This window comes from Crocuta crocuta, unplaced genomic scaffold (genome assembly GCF_008692635.1).
Source record: "Crocuta crocuta isolate KB4526 unplaced genomic scaffold, BGI_CrCroc_1.0 scaffold193, whole genome shotgun sequence".
NCBI classification, from domain to species: Eukaryota; Metazoa; Chordata; class Mammalia; order Carnivora; family Hyaenidae; genus Crocuta; species Crocuta crocuta.
In genome coordinates, this window is record NW_027529624.1 from 7629233 (window position 1) to 7651156 (window position 21924).

General features: G+C 57.1%; 1 protein-coding gene across 7 annotated transcripts in view; it reads right to left on the bottom strand.

Moving 5' to 3' along the window:
- Positions 1–1848: 1848 nt before the first annotated feature.
- Positions 1849–21924, bottom strand: part of CSNK1E (casein kinase 1 epsilon) — a 37473-nt gene continuing 17397 nt past the window's right edge. For 3 of the 7 annotated variants that reach the window (XM_077762113.1, XM_077762114.1, XM_077762115.1), the window contains exons 3-7: positions 14213–14323; positions 13919–14067; positions 12160–12388; positions 10809–10979; positions 8747–9384 (exon numbers count right to left, since the gene is read on the bottom strand). In XM_077762113.1, coding sequence (XP_077618239.1) covers positions 8747–9384; positions 10809–10979; positions 12160–12388; positions 13919–14067; positions 14213–14323 — 1298 coding nt within the window. The other 4 variants (XM_077762116.1, XM_077762117.1, XM_077762119.1 and 1 more) reach the window with 4 other exon arrangements.

Below are 21924 nucleotides of genomic sequence, written 5' to 3' on the forward strand. Positions count from 1 at the left end.
TCGATACAATAACCACAGAGGAAAGGATATTTTCAAGTTACTTCTGGGCACTGTACTCTGACAGTACATCCTTAGTGAAATACATTCCAAGGGCAATAAAATCCCCCAAAACTGTAAAAACACCTCTTTACTCCATAGGTATTTACTTAGTAGTAATTTTAAAATTGTCATTTTGAGGGGTGCCTGGGTGGCTCAGATGGTTAAGCATTTGACTCCTGAAATCGGCTCAGGTCATGATCTCGCAGTTCAGGGGTTCAAGCCCCATGCTGGGCTCCATGTTGACAGTGCACAGCCTGCTTGGATTCTCTCTCCCTCTCTCTCTGTCCTCCTCCCCCTGCCTTGTATGTGCACACTCTCACTCTCTCTCTAAATAAACTTAAGAAAATTTTTTAAATTATAATTTTGAAACTCATGTATATTTTAGGATGCAGCAAATAACACATTAGTGCTACTAAGTATTAGGATTTTTGCTGCAAAAGATACGTATATTTTTTTAAACATTTAATTTTTTTTGAGAGAGAGAGGAGGGTATGTGAGCAGGGAAGGGGCTGAGAGGGAGACACAGAATCCGAAGCAGCTTCCAGACTCTGAGCTGTCAGCACAGCACAGCCTGCTGTCAGCCTGCCGTGGGGCTCGAACCCACGAACTGCAAGATCATGATCTGAGCCGAAGTCGGACGCTCAACTGACGGAACCACCCAGGTGCCCCAGGATATATTTTTTCAAAAAAAGATTAGCTCTTCGTATTTTCCCTCAGGGCCTGTAGTTGATAACAAACACCACACTTACTGTTTGATGTCAGATAGGCCCCCTGAAAGGTCCTGAGGGGAGCACACAGAAAGCTGGGGGGCCACCAGCTCTCCCAGGCAGGCCTCCCGGTGCGCAGCCCTGGCGCACTGCCCGTCACTTTGGGCCCTCTGGCGTTCCCTGGTTTTGAGTCATGCCCTCCCATCCCCGATGGTTGTGAATAACGAAGAACGACCCAGCTTTGCCCAAACCTTACACGGAGGGCCAGCAGGCGACCCCTCAACAGGGCTGTGGGGTCACAGGGTCCTCAAATGCTAGAACAGCAGGGACCTTAATTCTGGGAGGGGGCCGGCTGAGCTAGGCCAAGATCTTCCAAACGCCCCTGGGGAAACTCTCAGAGCCCTTGACCTTCTCGCCAGTCAGGTGGCTTTGCTCTGGTCTTGCAGGTTATGTCTATAAGTGGCTCTTGGGTTAATGACAAGTGGAAAAGTAAACTGTGTTGGATAAATGTAAACCGACAGGCAAATTCTTCTTCGGGCTGGAGAGACAAAGGCCGGGGAGGCCGAGGGCTGTACCTGGGCCACCGGCGACAGATGGTCCTGGAACCTGACCCCGGGACCCTCACTCACAGGGCTCCCAGGTAGGGTTCAAATCCTGGCTCTGCTGCTAGAGAGCCAGCTGTGTGACCTTGGGCAAGTTATTTTACTTGTACTCTGTTTCTCCATCTGAAGACAGGGAGATTAATAGGACCAAACTCAGAATTCTCATGTAGATAAGATCTGGTTGTGAAGAGCGCTTTCAACCTTCCTATGCAATGCGGTCCTGAGTCAGTGGCATCATCTGGATGGACCTCGTGAGGATGTGGATAGACGGACACTCAGTCCCCACGCCAACCCTCTGGAGTCAGAATCTGCACTTGAGTGAGGCCCCCAGCTGGCTGGTGTGTCGGCAGGTTTTGAAACACTGATTTATAACCCTAACCCCAGGGAGGCACCTACCATCGCTGCCAGCCACACCGTTCCTGGGTCTGGTCACACCTGCTCCCGGATCTGCTCAGGGAACCCCCCTGCCCAGCAAAGAGGTGGACCAAGGGCCGCCCATGTCACTTTATCCTTTTCTACTTTATTACTTCAAATTAACAACCACAATAAAGCTCAAAAAAGTCCGATATTTACACAGGAAAAAAGTACAAAATTCCCCCCAAAGTTCTTCAGTATTTTTTTTCAGTTTTTTAAATTACAAAGTAATAAAAAGCTTTGCTCTTTAATTAAAAAAAAAAAAGGAAAAGAAAAAAGGGGAAAAAGAGGTAAATAAATTAGGAAATACACACATGGAGAAAACAAACAAAAAGTAAAAACAGGTGTTAAGTAGGAGGGGTGGGGAAAATCCAGCGCCCGGCCCGACCCCAGGCTCCTCCTCAAGAGAGAAAGGACGCAGGGAGGTTGGGACCCCAGTGAGGGTCAGGACCGGAGAATTCATTTATAACCCAGGAGCCAGATGCTTTCTGGCAGCAGTCTCCACGGATTCTGCCCCAGGACCCGGAAAGTGGGATGGGGCCCACAGGCTGGTGACAGTCTCGGAGGTCGGTGGTGGCGAGTTCCCTCTGTGCCCATCTTGAGGGATGCGGAGGTCACTGTGTCCTTGTTAGGAGGAGGAGACCGAAACGTTGGCCTGGCAGGTGGGGCGGGGCCCCGGCCGTCCTGGGAGCTACAGATCCAGACACAGACACGCACGCGCACAAGGGATCTCAGCCCCCGCCACCTCGCTACCCATTCCTCGAAGTCTTCTTGGAGAGGCAAAGCAGGGACCCAAACGCTCAGGGGATGCCAGTAAGAGCCCAACACAGAAATTCAGCCACGGTCATTTCAGGGTGGTAGGGGCTGCGCGGGTCTCCTGGGGTCCCCACTGGTCAAGAGCACCCAGTGGGATCTGCCTCCAACCGGCCAAACCGTTCCCCTGGCTCCTCGGGCCACCTCTTGATGCCACCGGAGGACCAGCTGCCTCTCCACCTGAGACACCCCCTCCCAGCCAGTGTCTACGGTGGCCGGGGCGGCGCCCTGGCGCTGGCACGCGGAGCCCAGTGTCTGGGGGAGCATTTGGTAGCCTGAAGGTTGTGGACAGTGGGAAACGCGTGGGGACAAGAATCCTCTGTGCCGAAGGCTTCCCGTCTTCTTGCCGTTGGTGGGGAAAAAAAAAAAAGAAAGAAAAAAAAATCAAAGAAACAAAATCCATCGTCGGGTTTATGCTGGGGTTTTTTCTTTTTGTTCTTGTGAGTGGTTTTTTCCCCATCTTGTTGTTGTTGTTGTTGTTGTTGTTTTCTTAAAAGAAAATACAGTGAAGACACTAGAAGGGGAGAAAAGGCAGATCAGGCGCACGTCTGCCTCTGGCAACCCGTCCGCCGGACCCCCCGCAGCTCCTGCCCTCTTGACCCCAGACTTTTTTTTTTTTTTTTTTTATTCTTTTCTTGACCCCAGACTTTGCACTGGACCTTCTCTGGGGCACCTAGTAAGTGTGCCATTTTCACAGGCAGAACGCAATCTCTCCCTCCTCTGTTCTGGTGAGCGGCCACACGCCTGCCCCATCGTGCCACGGAGGGACCGGTCCCTGGGCCTGAGACCCAAAGAAGGTAAGCCCTCCTTTATGTCCCAGCTCTATCTGAGGAAGGAATTTCTGCGGAGCCAATCATGCCCAGGGCGTCCTGGTGTGAGCCCCCCTGCTGGCGGAGCCCCCTGAAATGTATATACCCACCCAGGGAGCTCGGACCTTCCCCTCACACACACCCCAAAGAATCTCCGCCTCCCCTTCCCCAAGCCAGGCCCCAGAGTAGACACCTGCTGTCCACCACAAGACCACACACATGGCCATGAAGTCCCTTCCAGGTTCACGCTGGCCAGAGGGCTGGCCGAGGCCACCAAGGGCCTTCTTTTCCAGCACGTCAACTCCCAAGTCCCTACTCAAGTGCTTTGTGGGAAAGAAGTGTTTAAAAACAGCCAAAGGGCTGGGCTGGGGCTAAAGAGGAGCTCTGGGTTTGGGCCCTGGGACTGTCTCTGCTAGGAACTAACTTTCCAGACAACTGTAAGGCAAAGAGGTGGGATTGGGGGTGGGTGGGAGTGGGCAAATGGGCAAAGAGTCTTCCAGCAGAAAAACTAGTTGGTGTGGGCTGGGCCTACTCAGAGCCTGAATCAAGAGGCTTCGAGGTCTTAAATTCTCTTGAGAGCTCTTGGTTTTGAGGGTCCCTGCCACCCCCCCAGACCCCACAGCATATACTCATCTCCTCCAGGGACCATGGGTGTTTCTAGACCTGGCTGAGCCGCGTCTCCAGCAGATATGGACTCACCTAAGCAAATACTGGTCGGATGGTGGGTCCTCCTCACTTCCCGAGATGGTCAAATGGCACGCTTGTCTTTGGGAGGAGAGGCACAGAGGCGGAGAGGGCATCAGCAGCTNCTCCAAGCCCTGCCAGTCCCCCCACCCCCCACCCCCCCACTGCCCCTCAAGCCAAGGGTAGGGCTGTGTGAGCTCAAAGACCGAAGGATGTAGCCGCCCAGAGGGGCAATGCAGCTGCTCCGGGCCACGCACACGTTGGGGCCACCAGACGGGATCTGCCCGTCTCTCGATCCTGCGCTGACCCCGACCTGATGGGAGGGGCCATGAGCCCCTCCTCTGTGAGCTCCCGGCTGCCCCCCTAGGCTGGGCCCCGGTAGTGAAGGCGGGACCCCAGCTCTACCACGTGCTGGGGCGAGCTACCGCTCGGAGCCTCAGTTTCCACTTTGGCCAGTGGGGGCCAAGCCAGCTCTCTGAGGTTGAAAGGAAGCCAAGACGCCGCTCGAGAAAACGGGCTGCTCCAAGGGTACCGGAGGGGTGAGAACAGTTGCCCGAGCCTGGACTCCCTCCGGGACCGGGCCCTGGGGCGCAGCGGTGACGCACAGGAGGGCCAGGGAGAGCGGCTCACCTGTGAGGCTGAAATCCGGGAGACCTCTTGCCGCCCAGTGAGGTCGGAGGATGAGACGTTGGCGGGTGCACCCCTGTGTAGCCTCATGCTCACCTTCCTCTCTCTGTCGACTCGTGAGATCGCTCTGGGAGAAGTATTGCCTGGAGGGTGGGGGAAGCCACCCTCAGCGTCGGGGCGTCGGGGTGCCCCGGCAGCCCCCGCGCCCGGCCCACCGTGCAAGGTCCCTGCTCACCAGCTTGCTGGATGCGGGAGGCCGGGGTGGAAGCCACAGGCTCGGCAGCACTGCGGAGCCGGTTGGCGGTGGCCCCCGTGGGCGGCCCAGGGGGCAGGGCCCGGGTGGCAGACCCCCGGAGCTGCCCCATCCTCTCCTCGCGCTCGTGTTCTCGCCGCTCCCGGTCCACGTCCTCGGGGTTCCGGGCTGCACCCTGCGGGGAGGAGAGGAGACCCGGTCAGCCCTGCGAGCTCAGGGTGCTCTGAGATCTGGCACTCCCGCGGGGCAGAGCGCAGGGAAGGCGGCCAGGCGAGCCCAGCTCGGAAACCCTCTGGTCCAACCTCCTTTCCCCACAAGGCAGGAAGCCCGAGAGGCCGGGGGATGACCCGCGGTCACAGAGTACAGACAGACGAAGCCACGCGACCGCCCGGAGGAAGGAGGAAGCTGGGTCTGAGAAGCAGAGGGAGGTCACTCTGCCCTGGTCTCGTGGGGTTGAAGCGGAGCCCAGAGGGCTAGTGCCCCACAAGGACCAAGGGCACTCCTTGGCCCTCCCAACTGGGGCCCCTAGTGTGTCCAGACGCCCGCGGCCCCTCCGAGTTTCCAAACAGAGCAGGGCAGGTGGTCAGAGGCCCAGAGGAGGAGCAACAGGCTAAAGGCAGGGCCAGCGCTTGGACCAGGGCGCCAACCAGGGTATCTTGTCAAAGGCTGTCCTTCCCCTGTCCCTGCACCTGGCAGCGACTTCTGGCAGGTGCTGTGGGGGAGGCCCAGGGACTCACCCAGATGCTGCCCGCCCTGGGACAAGACAAGAGCTCAGGGGGAGCTCGAGAAAGAATGCGCTAGATGCCCCATGGAAGAAACAGAGGCCCAACAGGCGGGCTAGGGCAGAAGGGGGAACATGAACCCCCAGGGCCTGCCCTCCAGCTGCTGCCCCCACCCCCCCACCCCCAGTGCAGGAGGAAAGGAGAGAGGCCCAGAGAAAGGAGCCCGGCGTGGGAGCGGCACCCGGCCGCGTTACCTAGTTGGTCCTGGGGTCGTCCACAGGGAAGGGCAGGGGGCTGGCAGGAGGGGGGCCGCATCTGTGGAGAAGAGAGCTGCAGGCTGAGTCGGGGGGGGGCCTGCTCACAGGCCACGGGGTGCAGGCTCCTGCAACCCTGTGTCTCTCCCAGGGAAATGGCCAGGAAGGCCCTGTTGTCCTTGGGAAATGAGGGCCAGGGCTGGCCCTTGCCTTTAAGCAACTCCAGGAGGTAGGAACTGGGGATCAGAGTGATTCCCGAATCCTAGTGAGGAACTGAGGCCCAAGGAGCCCTCATGACCTTCGTGGGGCCACATAGCTCAGGATAGAGCCGGGATCTGAATCCAGGCCTCTGCCACCCAGCCCTGCTCCGCGCTCCGCACCCCAGAGGACCTTGCGGGACACTTTTGGCAGGCGCGTGCCCAGACCTCCCACCCACAGGCCTGTGCAGGCAGGCCTGCAACCACCAGGGCTTGACCTCCTGACTCCCAGCCTTCACCCCTCCCCAACCCTGGGCTCCTGCCCACTCAGTGACCAGCTGGCAGCGAGCAGCCCAGCCAGAATGAGAGCAAGTGGGTGGTTAAGAGGCGCAGCACCACTCAGGAACCCTCCTGAGGACAGGCCCAGGGCGGGTGGGGGGGTGGGATGTGCTAGTCCCCTGCCTGGGGAGGAATTGAGGCTGGTGAAGTCAAGTAGTCCCTTCAGAGGGGCGGAGCCCTGGGGCGAGCGACTGAACGGAGGGCTGGAGCCCCTGCCCTTTGTGACCCCAGAAGTCTCGGGCCCAGGCCGGCCCCAAAGCAAGAGGAGCTATTCTCCACGTTTCCGTCCAAGAAATGCACACTGGGGAGGTTTCTTGGCTTTTATTTGCCCACAGAAAACACAGAAGGTCAACATCAAAGTCACACCAGCATCCAGCCCTGCTGTGTGGACCCCTGTCCTTGGCAGTGTGGACGATCCTCTGTCCTGCTGCTTGGGCCTTGGGACACAGTGGCTGCATTTGCTGAGAGCAGTGTCCCATCTGCTGGAGCAGCAGAGCTCCAGGACTCCAGGGCCCTGATGCTGAGCGGTGTGGCCACTTCGGGGAGGGAAGCTCTCAGTCGAGGGTGGGATCCTTCTCGTAGCCCTCTGTGCCCAGCACGGTGTCCGGTCTGCAGGTAGGTGCTGGTGACGTCATGGGGGACGGCCTGGCCTTGGGGGCAGCAGGCATGGAAGGTCCCCGTCACGGGTCTGTAGATGCTTCCACCAGAGGGCAGGTGGAGATGGTCGAGCTCACCGTGGAGACAGGGTCAAAGGTGCCCGCTGGTCCAGCCCGGGCCGAGTCAGAGATCAGTGCAGAATAAGGCTGTTGGCACCTCTGCTCAGCTTCTGACCCGGGAGCTTGGCTCAAAGGGGACTCCAGGAAGGGGTCAGAGTGGCAACAGCGGGTGGGGAGGGTGCTCCTGGCCTGGCTTGATGCGAGGTGTCAGCCGGATGGTCCCATGAGAGGCTCTGTGAGGAGCGATCTAGAGTAGAACTTTCTGGATGACGGAAATGTTCCTATCTGCCTCGTTGGATATGCCAGCCACTGACCAGCCACTTGTGGCTCCCGAGGGCTTGAAATGTAGCAAATGCAACCGAGGGACTACTTTAACTTTCAGCTTTAGCTTTAATTAGTTAAAAATTAGCCACACGTGGACAGTGGCTGCTACCACGTTGCATGGCACAAGCCTAGACAACGTAAAGCCCATTCTTAGAGCTGCACATAGAGCAAGGGCCAAGCCCATCCCCGAACCAGACCTGGGAATGAGTTTCTACACAGATGACTGAAGGCCCGGCGTCCAGATGCCTTGAGCCACGCCCTCTGGCGAGAAGAGCCAGCCCTTGGCCATGCTCCCAGCTGGAAGGGCTGGGGTGTACGGTGCCCCACTCCCCATCTCCCACCCTCCACCCCTCGGCTCCCTTGGCCTGTGGAGCCGCTGTTCTCTGCCCGACCTCTGTCCGACTCCTTAGGGAACAGCACCAGGCCACTGCCTGAGACCCAGCGAGAAGAGGGGTGCGAGCCCAGGTGGCAACCCCAGTGTCCAGGACAATGAGCCCTTGGGTCCTGCGCCTGGCAGAGCGGGCCGAGGGGATCCGCCACGAAAGGAGAGGCACACCGGGATGACGCGCAGAACAGGCGGGGGGCGTTTAATGAGTTCGGGTTCGATACAGAGGCCACCGTCGGGGTCTTGGCTCCGGGTGCTCCCACCAGGCCCTCCAAGGCAGTGAGCATCATCCCTCCTTCAGGCTCTGTTCGTCGGGCGGCTGATCCATCCCTATGCGTCTCCCGGCAGGGCCTTCTCCACCACCCCCTCTCTCCACCGCACCCCACCATGCCAAGGGACACCTCCTCAGGCCTGGCCCCGATGGGCTCAGACACACCTGGTGACGTCAGAACTGGGGCCCTGGAGTCCAGACCACAGGCCAGTAGTTTTGGGGGGGCAGCTCCTCCACCTCCTCCACGGGCCTATCTGGAGGGCCCTGGGTGCCCAGGGGCGCCGGGCACCTGGAAGGGACAGAGAGCACAGCAGAGGCTCAGCCTCTTGTGCGTGCCCAGCCAAGTGGCAAATCTTGGAAAGGTCAGGCCTCAGTGGGTCCTTACCAGTAAGAGGGCGGGTACGCGGGCCCGGCACAGGGACAGGGGCGGGGGCAGGGCAGAGCAATAGCTTCGCTGTCTCGGGGCTGAGCCTGGCTCGAGGAAGCCCCCTTTTCCAGAAGAGACGTGAAACAAGACACACAATTTCACAGATTCCGGAGCTCCAGAGCACAGCTGACGAACGCTTCTCCCCACCCTACCCCCAAGACCCTTAAAAGAGGGAGACAGAGCAGCCGCCTAGCAACACCCAGGGTCCCATGACCAGGAAGAGAGAAACCACAATGAACGGGTCCAGGCTGGCCAGAGGGGCTGCTGTGAAGGCGGCCGCCTGGGACGTGCACAGCAAGAGCAAGGTGGCGGAGGCGACAATCAGGACAGCTGGGGGGCCAGCCAGTGCCATCCACGCCCCGCTGAGAGCACCTGGGAGGGACTCGAGGCCCAACCAGGTCTTCTCAGGTCTGGCGGGAGGTGAGGCCCCTCCCAGGCCCCGCTGACTACAGCAGCATGTGCTGTCGGCACAGATGAGGCCGGAGCGGGGGCCCTGTGGGGACTCGGGGACCCCAGTGAGGTCGCTTGTGCGGTCCAGCTCACAGCTCCCATTTTCCCAGAGCCCCGCCCGCCACTGGGTCACTTTGGCCTCATGAGTCAGGGCCTGCCCCGTCCAGTCCCCCAAGCCCGCCTTGGCCTCCACGTGACTCACGAATTTGAGCATGTTCCAGTCGAAGACGTAGTCGTAGGAAAAGCCCTGCCTGTGGAAGAGGTTGCGGAAGAGCTGGCGCAGGTAGGAGTAGTCGGGCTTGTCGTCGAACCGCAGTGAGCGGCAGAAGTTGAGGTATGTTGAGAACTCGGCTGGCAGGGGTTACAAGGCACAGAAAAGGTGAGGCCCAGGCTCCCGGGGGCCCCCAGCAGCCCGTGTTGCCCACCCCCCCACTGTCCCCACAAACACTTTCATCCGAAGGTAGGGGAGGACAAGATGGCGCCAGAGCAGAAGCCTGGGTGGCTGGGCGGTGCTAAAACCCATCGCAGCCCACGAGCAGGGCCTCTATAGACAAGAACCGAGGAGCCGTGTGTCGGGCCAGTGTTCCTTCTCAGTGAGCTGGGCCCACAGGGCCTTGGGTCACCGCTCTGGGAACCATGCAGATGGCAGACCAAGAGCTGTCATCCATTCCGAAGGACAGCCTAGAGCCCGACGGGAACTCCCAACATCGCAAGAGGAAAACTCCCATCGACACCTGCCCAAAGCAGGGGTGGGGAGAGCCCCTCATGAGAGAACAGGAAACATACATTGGTCTCTGGCCCACGGGTCCTGGCGCGGAATTCCTAAAACCCTTGGAAAGCCTTAAGTGCTAAGCGTGCCAGGAGACTCTTTTGCACCGGGTGAGGCGCCTCTGGGTGGGCTCCTCATGGCTCCTGGGCGGCTGGGAGCTGGGCACCAGGAGGACGCCGTCCGGATAGAAGCTGAGAGTTTCCAGCGACTCATCTCCCCAGACACTTCTCTGGGAGGGAGGGGGCTGGACATGGAGTCGGTGACCATCCGTCTGTGGGTTCGTGAGGAAGCTTCCATAAAAATCCCAACAGCGTGGGGTTTGGACAGCTTCCAGCTGAACACAGCCACATACAGGAGGGAGACACACCTCGCCTCTGCGGGGACAGAAGCCCCTGTGCTCGGGCCCCTCCCACACTGCGCCCTGTGCACCTCTTCTTCTGGTTGTTCCCTGTTCCTCCACACCCTTCCTCAAGGCCTTTAATAACGTGGCAAACAAGGTATGTTTCCCTGAGTCCTAGGAGCCACTCTAGCGAACTGAGGCCCTCCGAGGCGCAGGGCGGGAGAACCTCACACACACAGCACGGTGGCATCCTGGCCTTGCCAATGGCATCTGAGGTGGAGGAGGGGGCAGCTCGTGGGATCGAACCCTGAACCCCCAAGCGGATGGCAGCACCCTGCACTACACTAGAGGCCACCCAGCTGGCGTCGCAGGGAACTGCTCGGTGGGGGTGACGCCCCACACGAGTGGTGAGCAGAAGCATCAGAAAGGATGTGTTCTCTGCAGGCAGTGAAGGAGGCTCCCAGCGTAAGGCCAAACTAGCTTTTCTTAACACACAGCCTCGCGAGAAGTGGCCGGAAGGGAGGCCGGGGCAGTGACAGAGCACGTGCCATTAACGTGCTGGCGCTGGGGCAGCAGTGGTCCGGGCTGGGCTGTGTGGCTTTGTCCTGCCCTCTGAGAGGCCTTCAGGGGTCCCCAGGCCGGCCGCCTCCCCACTGGGCTACTCACAGGGGTAGCCTTTGCAGAGGACCTCGATGGGCGTCGACATTTTCTTCTCACTGATGCGCTCATACTTCTGGCGCTTGGTGGCCGCTTTGAGGCCCTGCCAGGGCAGGGAGCCCAGGTTGAAATACATGAGCACGTAGCCCAGACTCTCCAGGTCATCTCGACGGCTTTGCTCTGCATGGAATCAAGGACAGGGTGAGGGGCGGGGCCCACCTGGGCCAGGGCCCCCTCCTCCAAGACACGCTCCTCACCTGAGGGGCACCACCCGTCCTGTGCTCCCACTTGGCACTGCCCCTCCCCGCCCATAGTGACTTGCTGCGACCCCAACACAAACAGGTACAGGTTATTAGCCCTTGTACAGAAAAGGGCAGTTTGGGGGCACATCTGACTTGGGGTCCGGTCACGATCTCACGGTTCGCAGTTTGAGTCCTCACCTGTACTGTTGGCACAGAGCCCGCTTCAGATCCTTTGTCTCCCTCTCTCTCTCTCTCTCTGCCCCTCCCCAACTCACACACATTCCCCTCCCTCAAAAATAAACATTAAAAAAAAGGGAGGTGCCTGGGTGGCTCAGTTGGTTCAGCGTTGACTTTGGCTCAGGTCACAATCTCACGGTTCGTGAGTTCGAGCCTCGGTCTGGGTCCTGTGCTGACAGCTCAGAGCCTGGAGCCTGGTTCAGATTCTGTCTCCCTCTCTCTCTCCCCCTCCCCTGCTTCTCTCTCTCTCTCTTCCTCAAAAATAAACATTAAAAAATAAAAAGGAAAGAAAACGGCAGTTTCTCCAGCTCAGGTAGTTACTCAATCAATAACTATATAATAGGTAACCTGGTCCTCCCCACCAGCCCACTCTGTGGATAGGGCACAAGTGAGGCGCCACGCAGGGCTGAGGTCAGATCTGGCTTTCGTACTTGCTGAGCTGCACAGCCTACAGCAAGCGGTGCTGCACCTGCGAGCCTGTGTTCCCCACACTGTAAAAGGGGACCAGTCCCCATCCGCTCTACAAGGCTGCTGTGGAGGTGAAGTAAGGCACCTTAAGGTGCCTGCTTCGCCACAGCTCTTCTTCTTAAGGGGAAGACCTGACTTTGGGGCAAAAATTGGGGGAACTGGGCGCCTGGGTGGCTCAGCTGGTTAAGCATCCGACTCTTATTTAGGCTCAGGTCGTGATCTCGCAATTCATGAGTTCAAGCCCCATGTCTGGCTCTGGGCTAATGGCAGAGTCTGGATGGGATTCTCTCTCTCTCTCAAAATAATAAACTTTAAAAAAAAGTCGGGGGGGCGGATAAATCCAGGACGCAGAAAGCCAGGGTCCCGGCCAGCAGCCCAGGGATGGGCACTGCTCTTGAACCTCACACACTCACCGATGCCCAGGTGGGTATTGATGGAGGCATAGCGGGCAGTGCCAGTCAAGTTCTTGTTTTCCCGGTAGGGGATGTGCTGGTGGGTGCGGGCGTCCCGGTACTTCTTGGCCAGACCGAAGTCAATGATGTACACCAGGTTGCCCTTCTTCCCCAACCCCATGAGGAAGTTGTCTGGCTTGACGTCCCGGTGTATGAAGTTCTTGGAGTGGATGTACTCGATGCGGCTGATCTGGGGAGGGGACAGCGAGTCATTGGGTAAGCGGTCCACGGAAGGGCCTTCAATAAGCACTCTGCGCCAGGGCCGGGACAGGGGGCAGAGGGCTGGGGCAGCAGGGACAGAAAACACATCCATGGTCCCTGCCCCAGGTAGGGGAGAGAGATCTGTCTGCAACTGTGTAAGATGATGTCAAGGGGCAAGTCAGAGAAGGCTTCCTAGAGGACGTGATAGAGAAATTCTGAAAGAGGAGTCCCCCAAAGTGGTTGTGAGATGGGGAGAGAGAGCAAGATAGGGAAGCTAATGGCAAGATCAAGAGATGAAGCCTGGAAAGGCATCTGGACCCCCATGGAAGGCTCTGCTGCTTGAAACTGGAGTCAGAGAAGCAATTCGAAGGATGTTCTGGTAACCAAATCATGGGGGAAGGGAGGAGAGGGAGAAGAGAGGACAGGAGAGAGTGAGAGAGGACAGGGGTGACAGCGATGGAGTCCAAAAGACAGGATCTGTCCCCCAGCTTGCACAGGACAACCAAGTCAGGCAGACACACAGACTTCTCTTCCTTTAAACTTCATGTCAGAAACTTAAACGAACAGATACGCATACAATTTGTCCTCTGGCCCGTCAGTCCCTCTCTGGACCTCAGGCTTCTGAAAATCAGCAGCTTCCTTTGGCACTGGCCGAGTAGTTCCTAAGCCTTTACTGAGTGTCACATCCCGTGAGGCTCTGACAACTCTCCTCTGCACACGTCTGGACCAATACTGTGGGTATCGGCAGACTTTCTGGAGGTCAGCCACAGACCCAGACTCCGGGCTAATAAGAACTCTATGTATCATTCTGGGTCCCAAATTCTATGCTTCAGAGGCCCCTGGGGCTGGCTTACTTAGTAGAACGTGTGACTCTTGATCTCAGGGTTGTGAGTTTGAGCCCCACGATGGGCACAGGGCTAATTTAAAAAGTAATAAGATAAAATTAAGAGTTCAAAATTCTATGCTTTTATATTTGTATAGAATTTTCCTCCCCTGAGTTTAACAGGGCTTGAGGCCCCCAGGACTCCTACTCAGTAGGCATCTGCTCTGGCCCAGGCACTGGGTAGAGTCCCAGTTGACCCCACCCACAACAATCCAGCCAAGGGGAGACTCTCATCTGAGATGATGGAGGCTCTGAGAAGCTTAGAAGTCACCTATGGTCACCACGCCAGGGCGGGACCCAGGTCTGTGTGGCCAAGAGAATCACCTGAGAGCAGAGTCCCAGGTCCTACCCCAGGAGCCCAACCCAGGATTCCTGGAGTGGGACTGGGAATCTGTATTTAACTCCCTCCCCCCATCCTACAGCCAATGGTGAAGGTCCCCTGGTCCCGGTCCAGGAACCAAGCCTGTCCCATGTCCCCGTCACTGCCTCCTGCCGCGGCATCCTCCAGAGGCAGCAGGCAGAGCTGGCACCCTGCACCCGTTGGCACGGTGGGCGCGCAGAGGCTGGGAGGGCAGCTGCAAGCCCAAGAGAGCCCACGGTCTCTGGCCTGGGGAGGGGTGGGGGGGCGGGGCTCACCATCTGGTCGGCCAGGAGCAGCACCGTCTTGAGGCTGAACTTGCGGGAACAGAAGTTGAAGAGATCCTCCAGGCTGGGCCCCAGCAGCTCCATGACCATGACGTTGTAGTCACCTTCCGCTCCACACCACTTGATGGACGGGATTCCCACTGAGGGCCAGAGAGGAGAGGGGCTTCAGAGGGGGCGGGTCAGGGTAGGCCCTCCCGGGAGCGCATGCACATATTCGCATGCCCATATTCCCATATTCGTACACAGGCCTTCAGGCTCCGCCCCCAGGCCCCTTTCAGCTCTCACCTCCTCCCTGCATCATCTTGTAGAACTTGCTCTCGATGTGCAGCTGCGGGTGCTTCGTTTTCACACACTCTAGCTTGATGGCAACTTCTTCACCAGAGGCGATGTTGGCACCTGCCAGGGGTGGGGGAGGGGCACAAGAGACCCGGGTCACGCTGGGCCAGGCAGGTGGCCCCGGGCCAGGGCTCACTCGTGTTTGCCCCCAAGCAGTCCGGCACCGCTTGGGGAAGGCTGGAATGGCGGCAAAGGGCCCAGCACTGCATCGAAGGGAAGTAGCGGGGCTGTGGACACAGGGCGGGCACTAGCCAAGCTTGGGCAGGGAGCAGGAAGAGTGTGTGCGAGGGGAGGGACGGAAGAACTGTGGACATGTCCCAGAGCCCCAGGCTGGTGCAGTGGGAAGACCAGATGTAAAGGGAGATGGGTCATGTAAAAGGAATTTTATCCTGGAGAGTGGGAGCCACTGAGCTGGAGAGGAGTGAGGACAGTGGGATGTCAGGCTGAGAAGGAGAGAAGGGCGTGGGGCCAGGCTCTGTCTCAAGAAAGACCCAAATCCAAACTGTGCCTTGCCTCAGTTTCCCCAGCTATAATGCTGAGTGGGCTGAGCTAGAGGTCTGGGGGCAAGACCAGAGACATGGGCCAGCTGTTACCTGCAGCTGCAGTAACTAAAACAGTGTAGCCAGAAAGTCCAGAGCAGAAAGTCCAGAGAACAGAGCAGAAAGTCCAGAGAACACCACCGTGAGAAGAACTGAGGGTGGGGGAGAGCCTGAGTCTCAAGTCAGGGGATGGAGGAGGCTATGAAGTAAGGGCCCTTGGGACGGCTGGCCATCTGAGAAGACACCATAGTTCACACCGCACACTGGGAGAAATCCCAAGCAAAGCAAAAGTATGTAGAAAAAAAAAAAGGTGGGGTGTAAGCATAGCCTCTTTGCCCTTTTTTTAAAAGTTCGTTGATTTATTTTGAGAGAGAGAGCGTGCACACAAGAGCAGGGAAGGGGCAGAGAGGGGAGGAGAGAGAGAGAATTCCCAAGCAGTCTCCTTGCTATCAGCACAGAGCTTGAGGCTGGCTTCAAACTCACAGATCATGAGATGATGATCTGAACTGAAATCAAGAGCCAGATGCTCAAACAACTGAGCACCCCAAAGTTTTTTTTGTTTTTTTTTTTTTTAAAGTAATCTCTACACCCAACATGGGGCTTGAACTCATGACCCTGAGATCAAGAGCCATATGCTCTACTGACCCAGCCGGCCAAGCGCCCCAGCACAGCCACCTTCACAACCAGGCTGGCATTTACCTAGTAAGGTCCGGCGTCAGAACGGTAAGTCAGGATGCAGTCAAGAGCGCAGTGCCGCAGGGGAGTGCACAGGAATGGACACTGGCTCCATGCAGCTAGGGGGCGGCTCCGGCATCTCAACACTTGAGTACAAGAGAGCGAGGGGCGGCCCCATTCACAGACACCCAAGGAGAAGACAACCCAATGGCCAGCAATGACCCTGTGGGCGCGCCAAATGCCTCTCTCCATGCAGTGGGATGTGACCCGGCCCAAAAAGGGATGAAGGACGGACTCACGCTGCAACGTTAATGAACCTTACTAACGTGCTACGTGAAGAAGCCAGACGCAAAAGCATAAATACTGTGTGATTCCATTATAGGAAATATCCAGAACAGGTAAGTCCGCAGAGGCAGGAAGAGGATTGGTGGTTGCCAGGGGTGGGGGGAGGGGGATAGAGGGAGTGCTGCCTACTTAAATGGGTACAGTGCCTACTTTTGGGGTGATGAAAATGTTTTGGGACTAGACAGGAATGGTGGTTGCACAACACTGGGGATGTGCCACATGCCAATTAATTGTGTACTTTAAAAAGGGTTAACTTGGGGGGCACATGGGTGGCTCAGTCAGTTAGGCGTCTGACTTCGGCTCAGCTCATGATCCACAGCTTGTGGGTCCGAGCCCCGCATCAAGCTCTGTGCTGACAGCTCAGAGCCTGCAGCCTGCTTCGGATTGTGTCTCCCTCTCTCTGCCCCTCCCCCACTCAAGATCTGTCTCTCTCTCTCTCTCTCAAAATAAACATTTAAAAAATTAAAAAAGGGTTCATTTTGTTACGTGAATTTCACCTCCATTGAAAAGAAAAAAGAGGAAGACAGAACAAGGCAGGCACAGTACAAAACAGGCAGCGCTGAGCAGTGTTAGGTCTGGGAATACAAACGTGATAAAACTCTTTAGCAACAGGGAATGATTTCAACAGACAGTGGTCCCCTCTGTGAGGGGAAAGCAGAGGAGGGGACGCAGTGGGGTACCAGGGGCCAGCTAGAGGAGAGGCACATCCTCCTCCGAGAGGAAGAGGGGAAAGGTGCCTAATACCATGCTATCTGCTGTATGTATTCCTTTGTAGCTGCTCAACAATTAATAGAAAGAAAACAACGAGGGGCGCCTGGCTGGCTCAGTCAGTGGAACATGTGACGATCTCGGGGTTTTAAGTTCGAGCCCCACTTCGGGTGTACAGATTACTTAAAAATAAAAAAAAAATCTTGGGGCACTTGGGTGGCTTAGTCGGTTAAGCATCTGACTTCGGCTCAGGTCATGATCTTGCGGTCCTTGGGTTCGAGCCCCATGTCAGGCTGTGTGCTGACAACCAGCTCAGAGCCTGGAGCCTGCTTCAGATTCTGTGTCTCCCTCTCTCTCTGACCCTCCCCTGCTCACGCTGTCTCTCTCTCTCTCAGAAATAAATAAAACATTTTTAAAAATCTTTAAAAAAAATAGACAATAATAAAAATTTTGAAAAGTTAAAAAAAATGAAACATTAGAAGAAGGAGAGAGAACTGCTTTATAACTTTGGGGCAGGCAAGCCTTTTAATCCCTGCTTTAAAATCCAAAGGCCACTAAAAAAAAAGAAATGAAAAAAAGGCTCCCTCCCATCCCTTCTCTGTGGTAAAAATACCAGCAACAAAGTCCTAAGAAATACATACTTGTTAACTCTTATCAGCCGCAAAGAGCTGGTAGCCCTAATATGTTAACGAGCTACTATGTATCAGTAGGAAAAAGACCAAAGGCAAAAAAGAAACAGAGTAAAAAATCCGAACAGACACTTTGAGAAGTGAAATCAATCATGTAAAAATGGCCTACTCCTAGGAAAACACACTCAACCTCCTTGTAAGAGAAACGCAAATGGCCCTGAACGTGCTGCCCCAGGCAGGGCTATGGGGGGGGGGGGGGGCCCCACCAGGGGTGCATCTCAGCTCCTGCTTCGGGAGTGCACTCAACACCCTGGTGAGTGCAAAAAACGGCCTGGGAAGAGGCGTCCGCTCTGAGCTGTGCTGTGAGCTGTTTGCAACAGCAAAACTCAGACACAGCCCAGCTGTCCATCATTCTAGGGACTGGAGGAGCGGCACACCAGTAACCCCGAATACAATGGAAAAAGAATGAGGAAGCTCTCTCTCTCTCTGTGTTGAAGCGAACAGATCTCAAAGATACAGGAAGTGAAAAAGCAAAGTACAGAACAGCATGTATTCTATGCTCTTTCCAGTTTGCAAACAAACAAAAAAGTGGGGGAAATAATACATATTTGTGTTTGGTTGTATCTACAGAAGAAAACCCTGCAAAGAAGCCTGAGAAACCAGTGGGGGGGCGGCGGGGGGGTACAGGGCTGCGCTGACCCCTAGCCCAGGAGGGGTGAAGGACACTGCACTAGATACCAGGTTACACGTGGTCACGTTTCCCCAACACCTGTTGTTGGAACAGAATTCACATACTTCACACTACTTCTGAAGTGTACAATCCAGATGGCTAGTGTATTCACAAGGCTGTGGAACCCACATCCCCAAACACCAGTACCCCTTCCGCAGCTCCCCCAAACCCCAGCTCTAGGCAACCACGCATCATCTCCTTCGCTTCTATGATGTGCCCATTCTCGACGTTTTGTGTAAATGAAATCTTAGGACATGTGATCATTTTTGAACCACATAAAATAAAATGAAAAAGAAAATAGATGACCAGATCCAGGGAGGAACAGGAGAAAAAGTACTTTGCAAACTGTAAAGCACTTCTGGCACATCAACACCCATGGCTGGGGAGAGCCACACACGTGTCTGGGGGACAGGGAGGCTGTGGCATGGGAGAGGTTGTTTTGAGTGCCTGGCACCCAGGAAGTACTCAACATAAATTGGGTTTGGTAAGTACTGGCCCCTGGGCTTCAGAGGTGAGCCCACCAAGGCTGCAAGGGCTCCCGATGCATGAGCAGGACGGTGCCAGAGGGAGGTCACAGCACGTACAAAGGCCAGACGGGAGTGGGGTGCAGTGAACTCAGAGTGGTTTGGTGTCTCTAGAGCTCGAGGTAGCCAGAGAAGACAGAGGAAGGGCTGAGCAAGGGAGAGACCAAGAGGGTCTCGGATGCCAGGCTAAGATCATGGCCGTGAGCTTGAGACTCCGCAGGCCGGGTATGAATGCCGCATTACAGGTTTCGCAGCCTCTGGGGCGACAGCTGAGCCCCAGCAGTTCTTTGCTGTGGGGACTGTCCTGTGCACAGCGGGACAGTTAGCACATCCCTGACCTCTACCCACCAGTTGCCGGCAGTACCCCCCTATTCCCTGAGTTGAAACGATCAAAAATGTCCCCAGACCCTGCCAAATGTCTCTTGTGGGACAGATCTGCACTCTCTACCCTCGTTCAGACCCACTGGCACATTAGAAAGGACTGAAGGGGACGGAGGGGCGAGGGAGACCCAGAAGGAGCTGCCCCAACTTCCAGGCAAGAGTTGACCGTGGCCCCAGCCAGGCAGGAGGCAGAGACCTAGACACGTCGGAAGTGGGGCCTCTAGTGCTTATGATTTAGCAGATGTGTGCAGAGCACAGAGGTGCTGGGGAGAGCGCCCTTCCCCGAGGTGGGGAGGAGCCCTTTATTCCTGTGAATAGTCTTCCCCAGTCTGGCAAGGACTACTGTTTGTGTCTTTCCTGGACACGTACAGAGACTGAAACACCAGAGGTTAAAGACTAGGCCCAGGCTTCGTGTCCCTGCAGCGTGCTGGAAAGCCGCCACCGCTGCCTGCCCCCAAAGTCCCCCCTCCAGCCCCCCGAAGCCCCTTTGCTGCCTCTGGGTTCTATTATGAACCTGCCAGCCTTCTCTCTGATCTCCCTTACTTCTCACGACTGAGGCTCAGAAAGGTGAAGTAACTGGCCCAAGGTCACAGGACTAGTCGGGGACAGAGGTAGGATTTAGATGTCAGTCCCCAAAGACTCTGCCTTTTTTTCTCTATTCCAACTGTCTAGCAGCTCATTCGTTCAATCGACAGACACAGAGTGAGCCCCGGACCAGCTGAGGCAGCCCTGCCCTGGATGAACTCAGCCCACCCGTGGAGGCAACGGAGGGAAGTTCTAAGTGACAAGTGCCAGAGCAGGGGCAGTAGAGGTGACCCAGCCGTTAGAGAACAGTGGCCCTGCTGGGGGATGGGCCAGTCTGGAAAACAAATTTTGGGACATGGAGCAGGGCTTGGAGCTGGCGGGCCCTAGGATCTGGGGCCTGGGGAAGTCCTGGGTGGGGAGAGGGGGTGGCCAACCTCACATGGGGGCTCATTCAGAGCCACATACATCATCAGGCACCTGGCTGGACTGGAGGGGCCGGAGAGAGCACCCCCACAACCACCTGTTGGGGGACGCCGTCCCCTCGCCATTTAGAACCAGGAGCAGAGACCAAGAGGTGTAAGGAGTTCTCCAGGGTGCACGGCCAGTGGAGGCAGAGTGGGCCTGGTCTCGGCCCCTTCTGGGCCCTGTGTGGCTGACCCGAGGTCCTGACAAAGCCAGCCCCAATCGCCTGGTTGTCCCCTTGTGATACTGGCAGGAGGGACCGGAAGAGAAGCAGCCCTGTCCACAAAGCCCTCGCCTCCGGGCGATCCTGGAAAGCAGGGCCTGGAGGCTGCGCCCAGCCCCACCTGCAGAGGCCATCTGGAGTCCGGCCCTGGCACAGGCACCTGCGACAAGAACATGGCCAGAGGTCCGAACAAAGGGAGCCGGCGAGGCCAGCCGGGGAGGCCGGACAATCACCGCTGCCCCCACACAAGCAAGGAGCCTGGGAATGAGGGGGCAGGACATGGCGTCGGGCCGGGACCCCCTCTGCCAGAGCCCCCAGCACAGGCTGGACGGGGCAGTTGCTCTCGGGGCGGAACTGGCTCCCCACCTCCACTCAGGCCCAATGGGGACCCAAATCCTTTTGACAGTAGCAAATCCCCAAAAAGATGGTGGGTTGTCAGAGCACACAACGTGAAAGCACGACAGCTGGGCCGAGCACGTGCGGGCGTCGCGCACCCTCTGCTCTCGTTACCTCGCGCCACCTTGCAGGCCCCATGACCACGTTTCACTGACAGGGAAGCCACGGCCGGCGGAGGTCACCACCTGTTCAAGGGCACACAGCTAATGGAAGCACGCCGCGAGAATTCACATCAGAGCCTGTCCACAGAGGAGTAAATCGGGATCTCGTCTTTAAAATAAACTAGATACACAGGAAGTCCTGCCCACAAGGAGGTCCCACCACATGGACCAGGGACACTAGCTTTCTGCATGACCTTGGCCTGCCTCTTCCCCATTCTGTTCCCTTCTGTAAAGAGAAGGCCCCAGATCGGGTGTTTCCGAGGAGCAGATGTGCGTGTGCACCGAAAACTGCTTCTCCGTGCCTTTTGCTCTCGGCCAGCCAGGCCTCGTCATCAGACAAACCTGTGTGGGGACACTGAGGCACAGAGCAGCCGCACGACGTTCCCGCAGTGGCACAAAGCCAGGTCTGGAACTCGGGTCTATCTGACGTCTTCCTCTCATGTTCTGTCACCACCCTCTACCCCATGTGGGGGGGACAGTACAGCCCCATCTCCAGAGGCTGCTGCTGCGTGGGGCAACCACATTCGGCTAGGACCCTGCCCAGCACCAACCACGTGCTCTGAGAATGTCCCCTCCCTGTCCCCTCTGGAGGGGGAGGCAGCAGCTCACCGAGAAACAGAGTCCATACCCCAAGAGGGCAGAGACCCAGACCGCTGGGGAAGAGAAACCCCCTCGTCCCCGAGTTCAGGACCAATGAGCACAGCATGCTGCCTTGATGGCTCTCTCTGCCCAGGACAGAAATTATTTACTTTGCTTTCCCAAGGAGGGAAAAGGGGCAGAGAGAGAGGCACAGGGATAACCCCCAGGGGCTGGCCGCCCTGCCCTAACAACTCCCATTCGAGGGTCCCCCCGCTGTATCTCCCCTTCCAGACCATCATGTGCAAGAGAAGGCCAGCGACTCCTGACCACGCCCTTGGGCGGCGAAGGCAGCATTTGAAGGCAGGAGTCTCTTTTCTGCCAGGTCGGGGAACAGGGGTGAGATGTCAGCAATTTGTTTAAAATGACAACACAGGAGCAAACTCAGACTTTCAACAGGAAGCACATCCGGAGAGAGAGATCCTGAAAGCCATGCCCAGACCCCCTGCTCCCCACCCCCACCCAGAGGTTACTGGGAGAGCCTGCGTCATTGTCATTCCAAAGCCTGCCTGGGCTGAATTCCAGGGCGCCCCCCCCCCCAGCAGAGGGAGGGGGCCTCGCTGGGAGCCGGTGGTAACCCAGGCCTCCTCTATCAGCATCCTGCTCCCAGGAGGCAAGAAACAGGGGTGCTACCCTAGCCTGGGCTTTCTCAGCTGGAAGCGAGATCTAAAGATACCGGCCAAGGCAGGTGGGAACCCCACCCCACCCCTCCTGGCCTGTGTGAGGA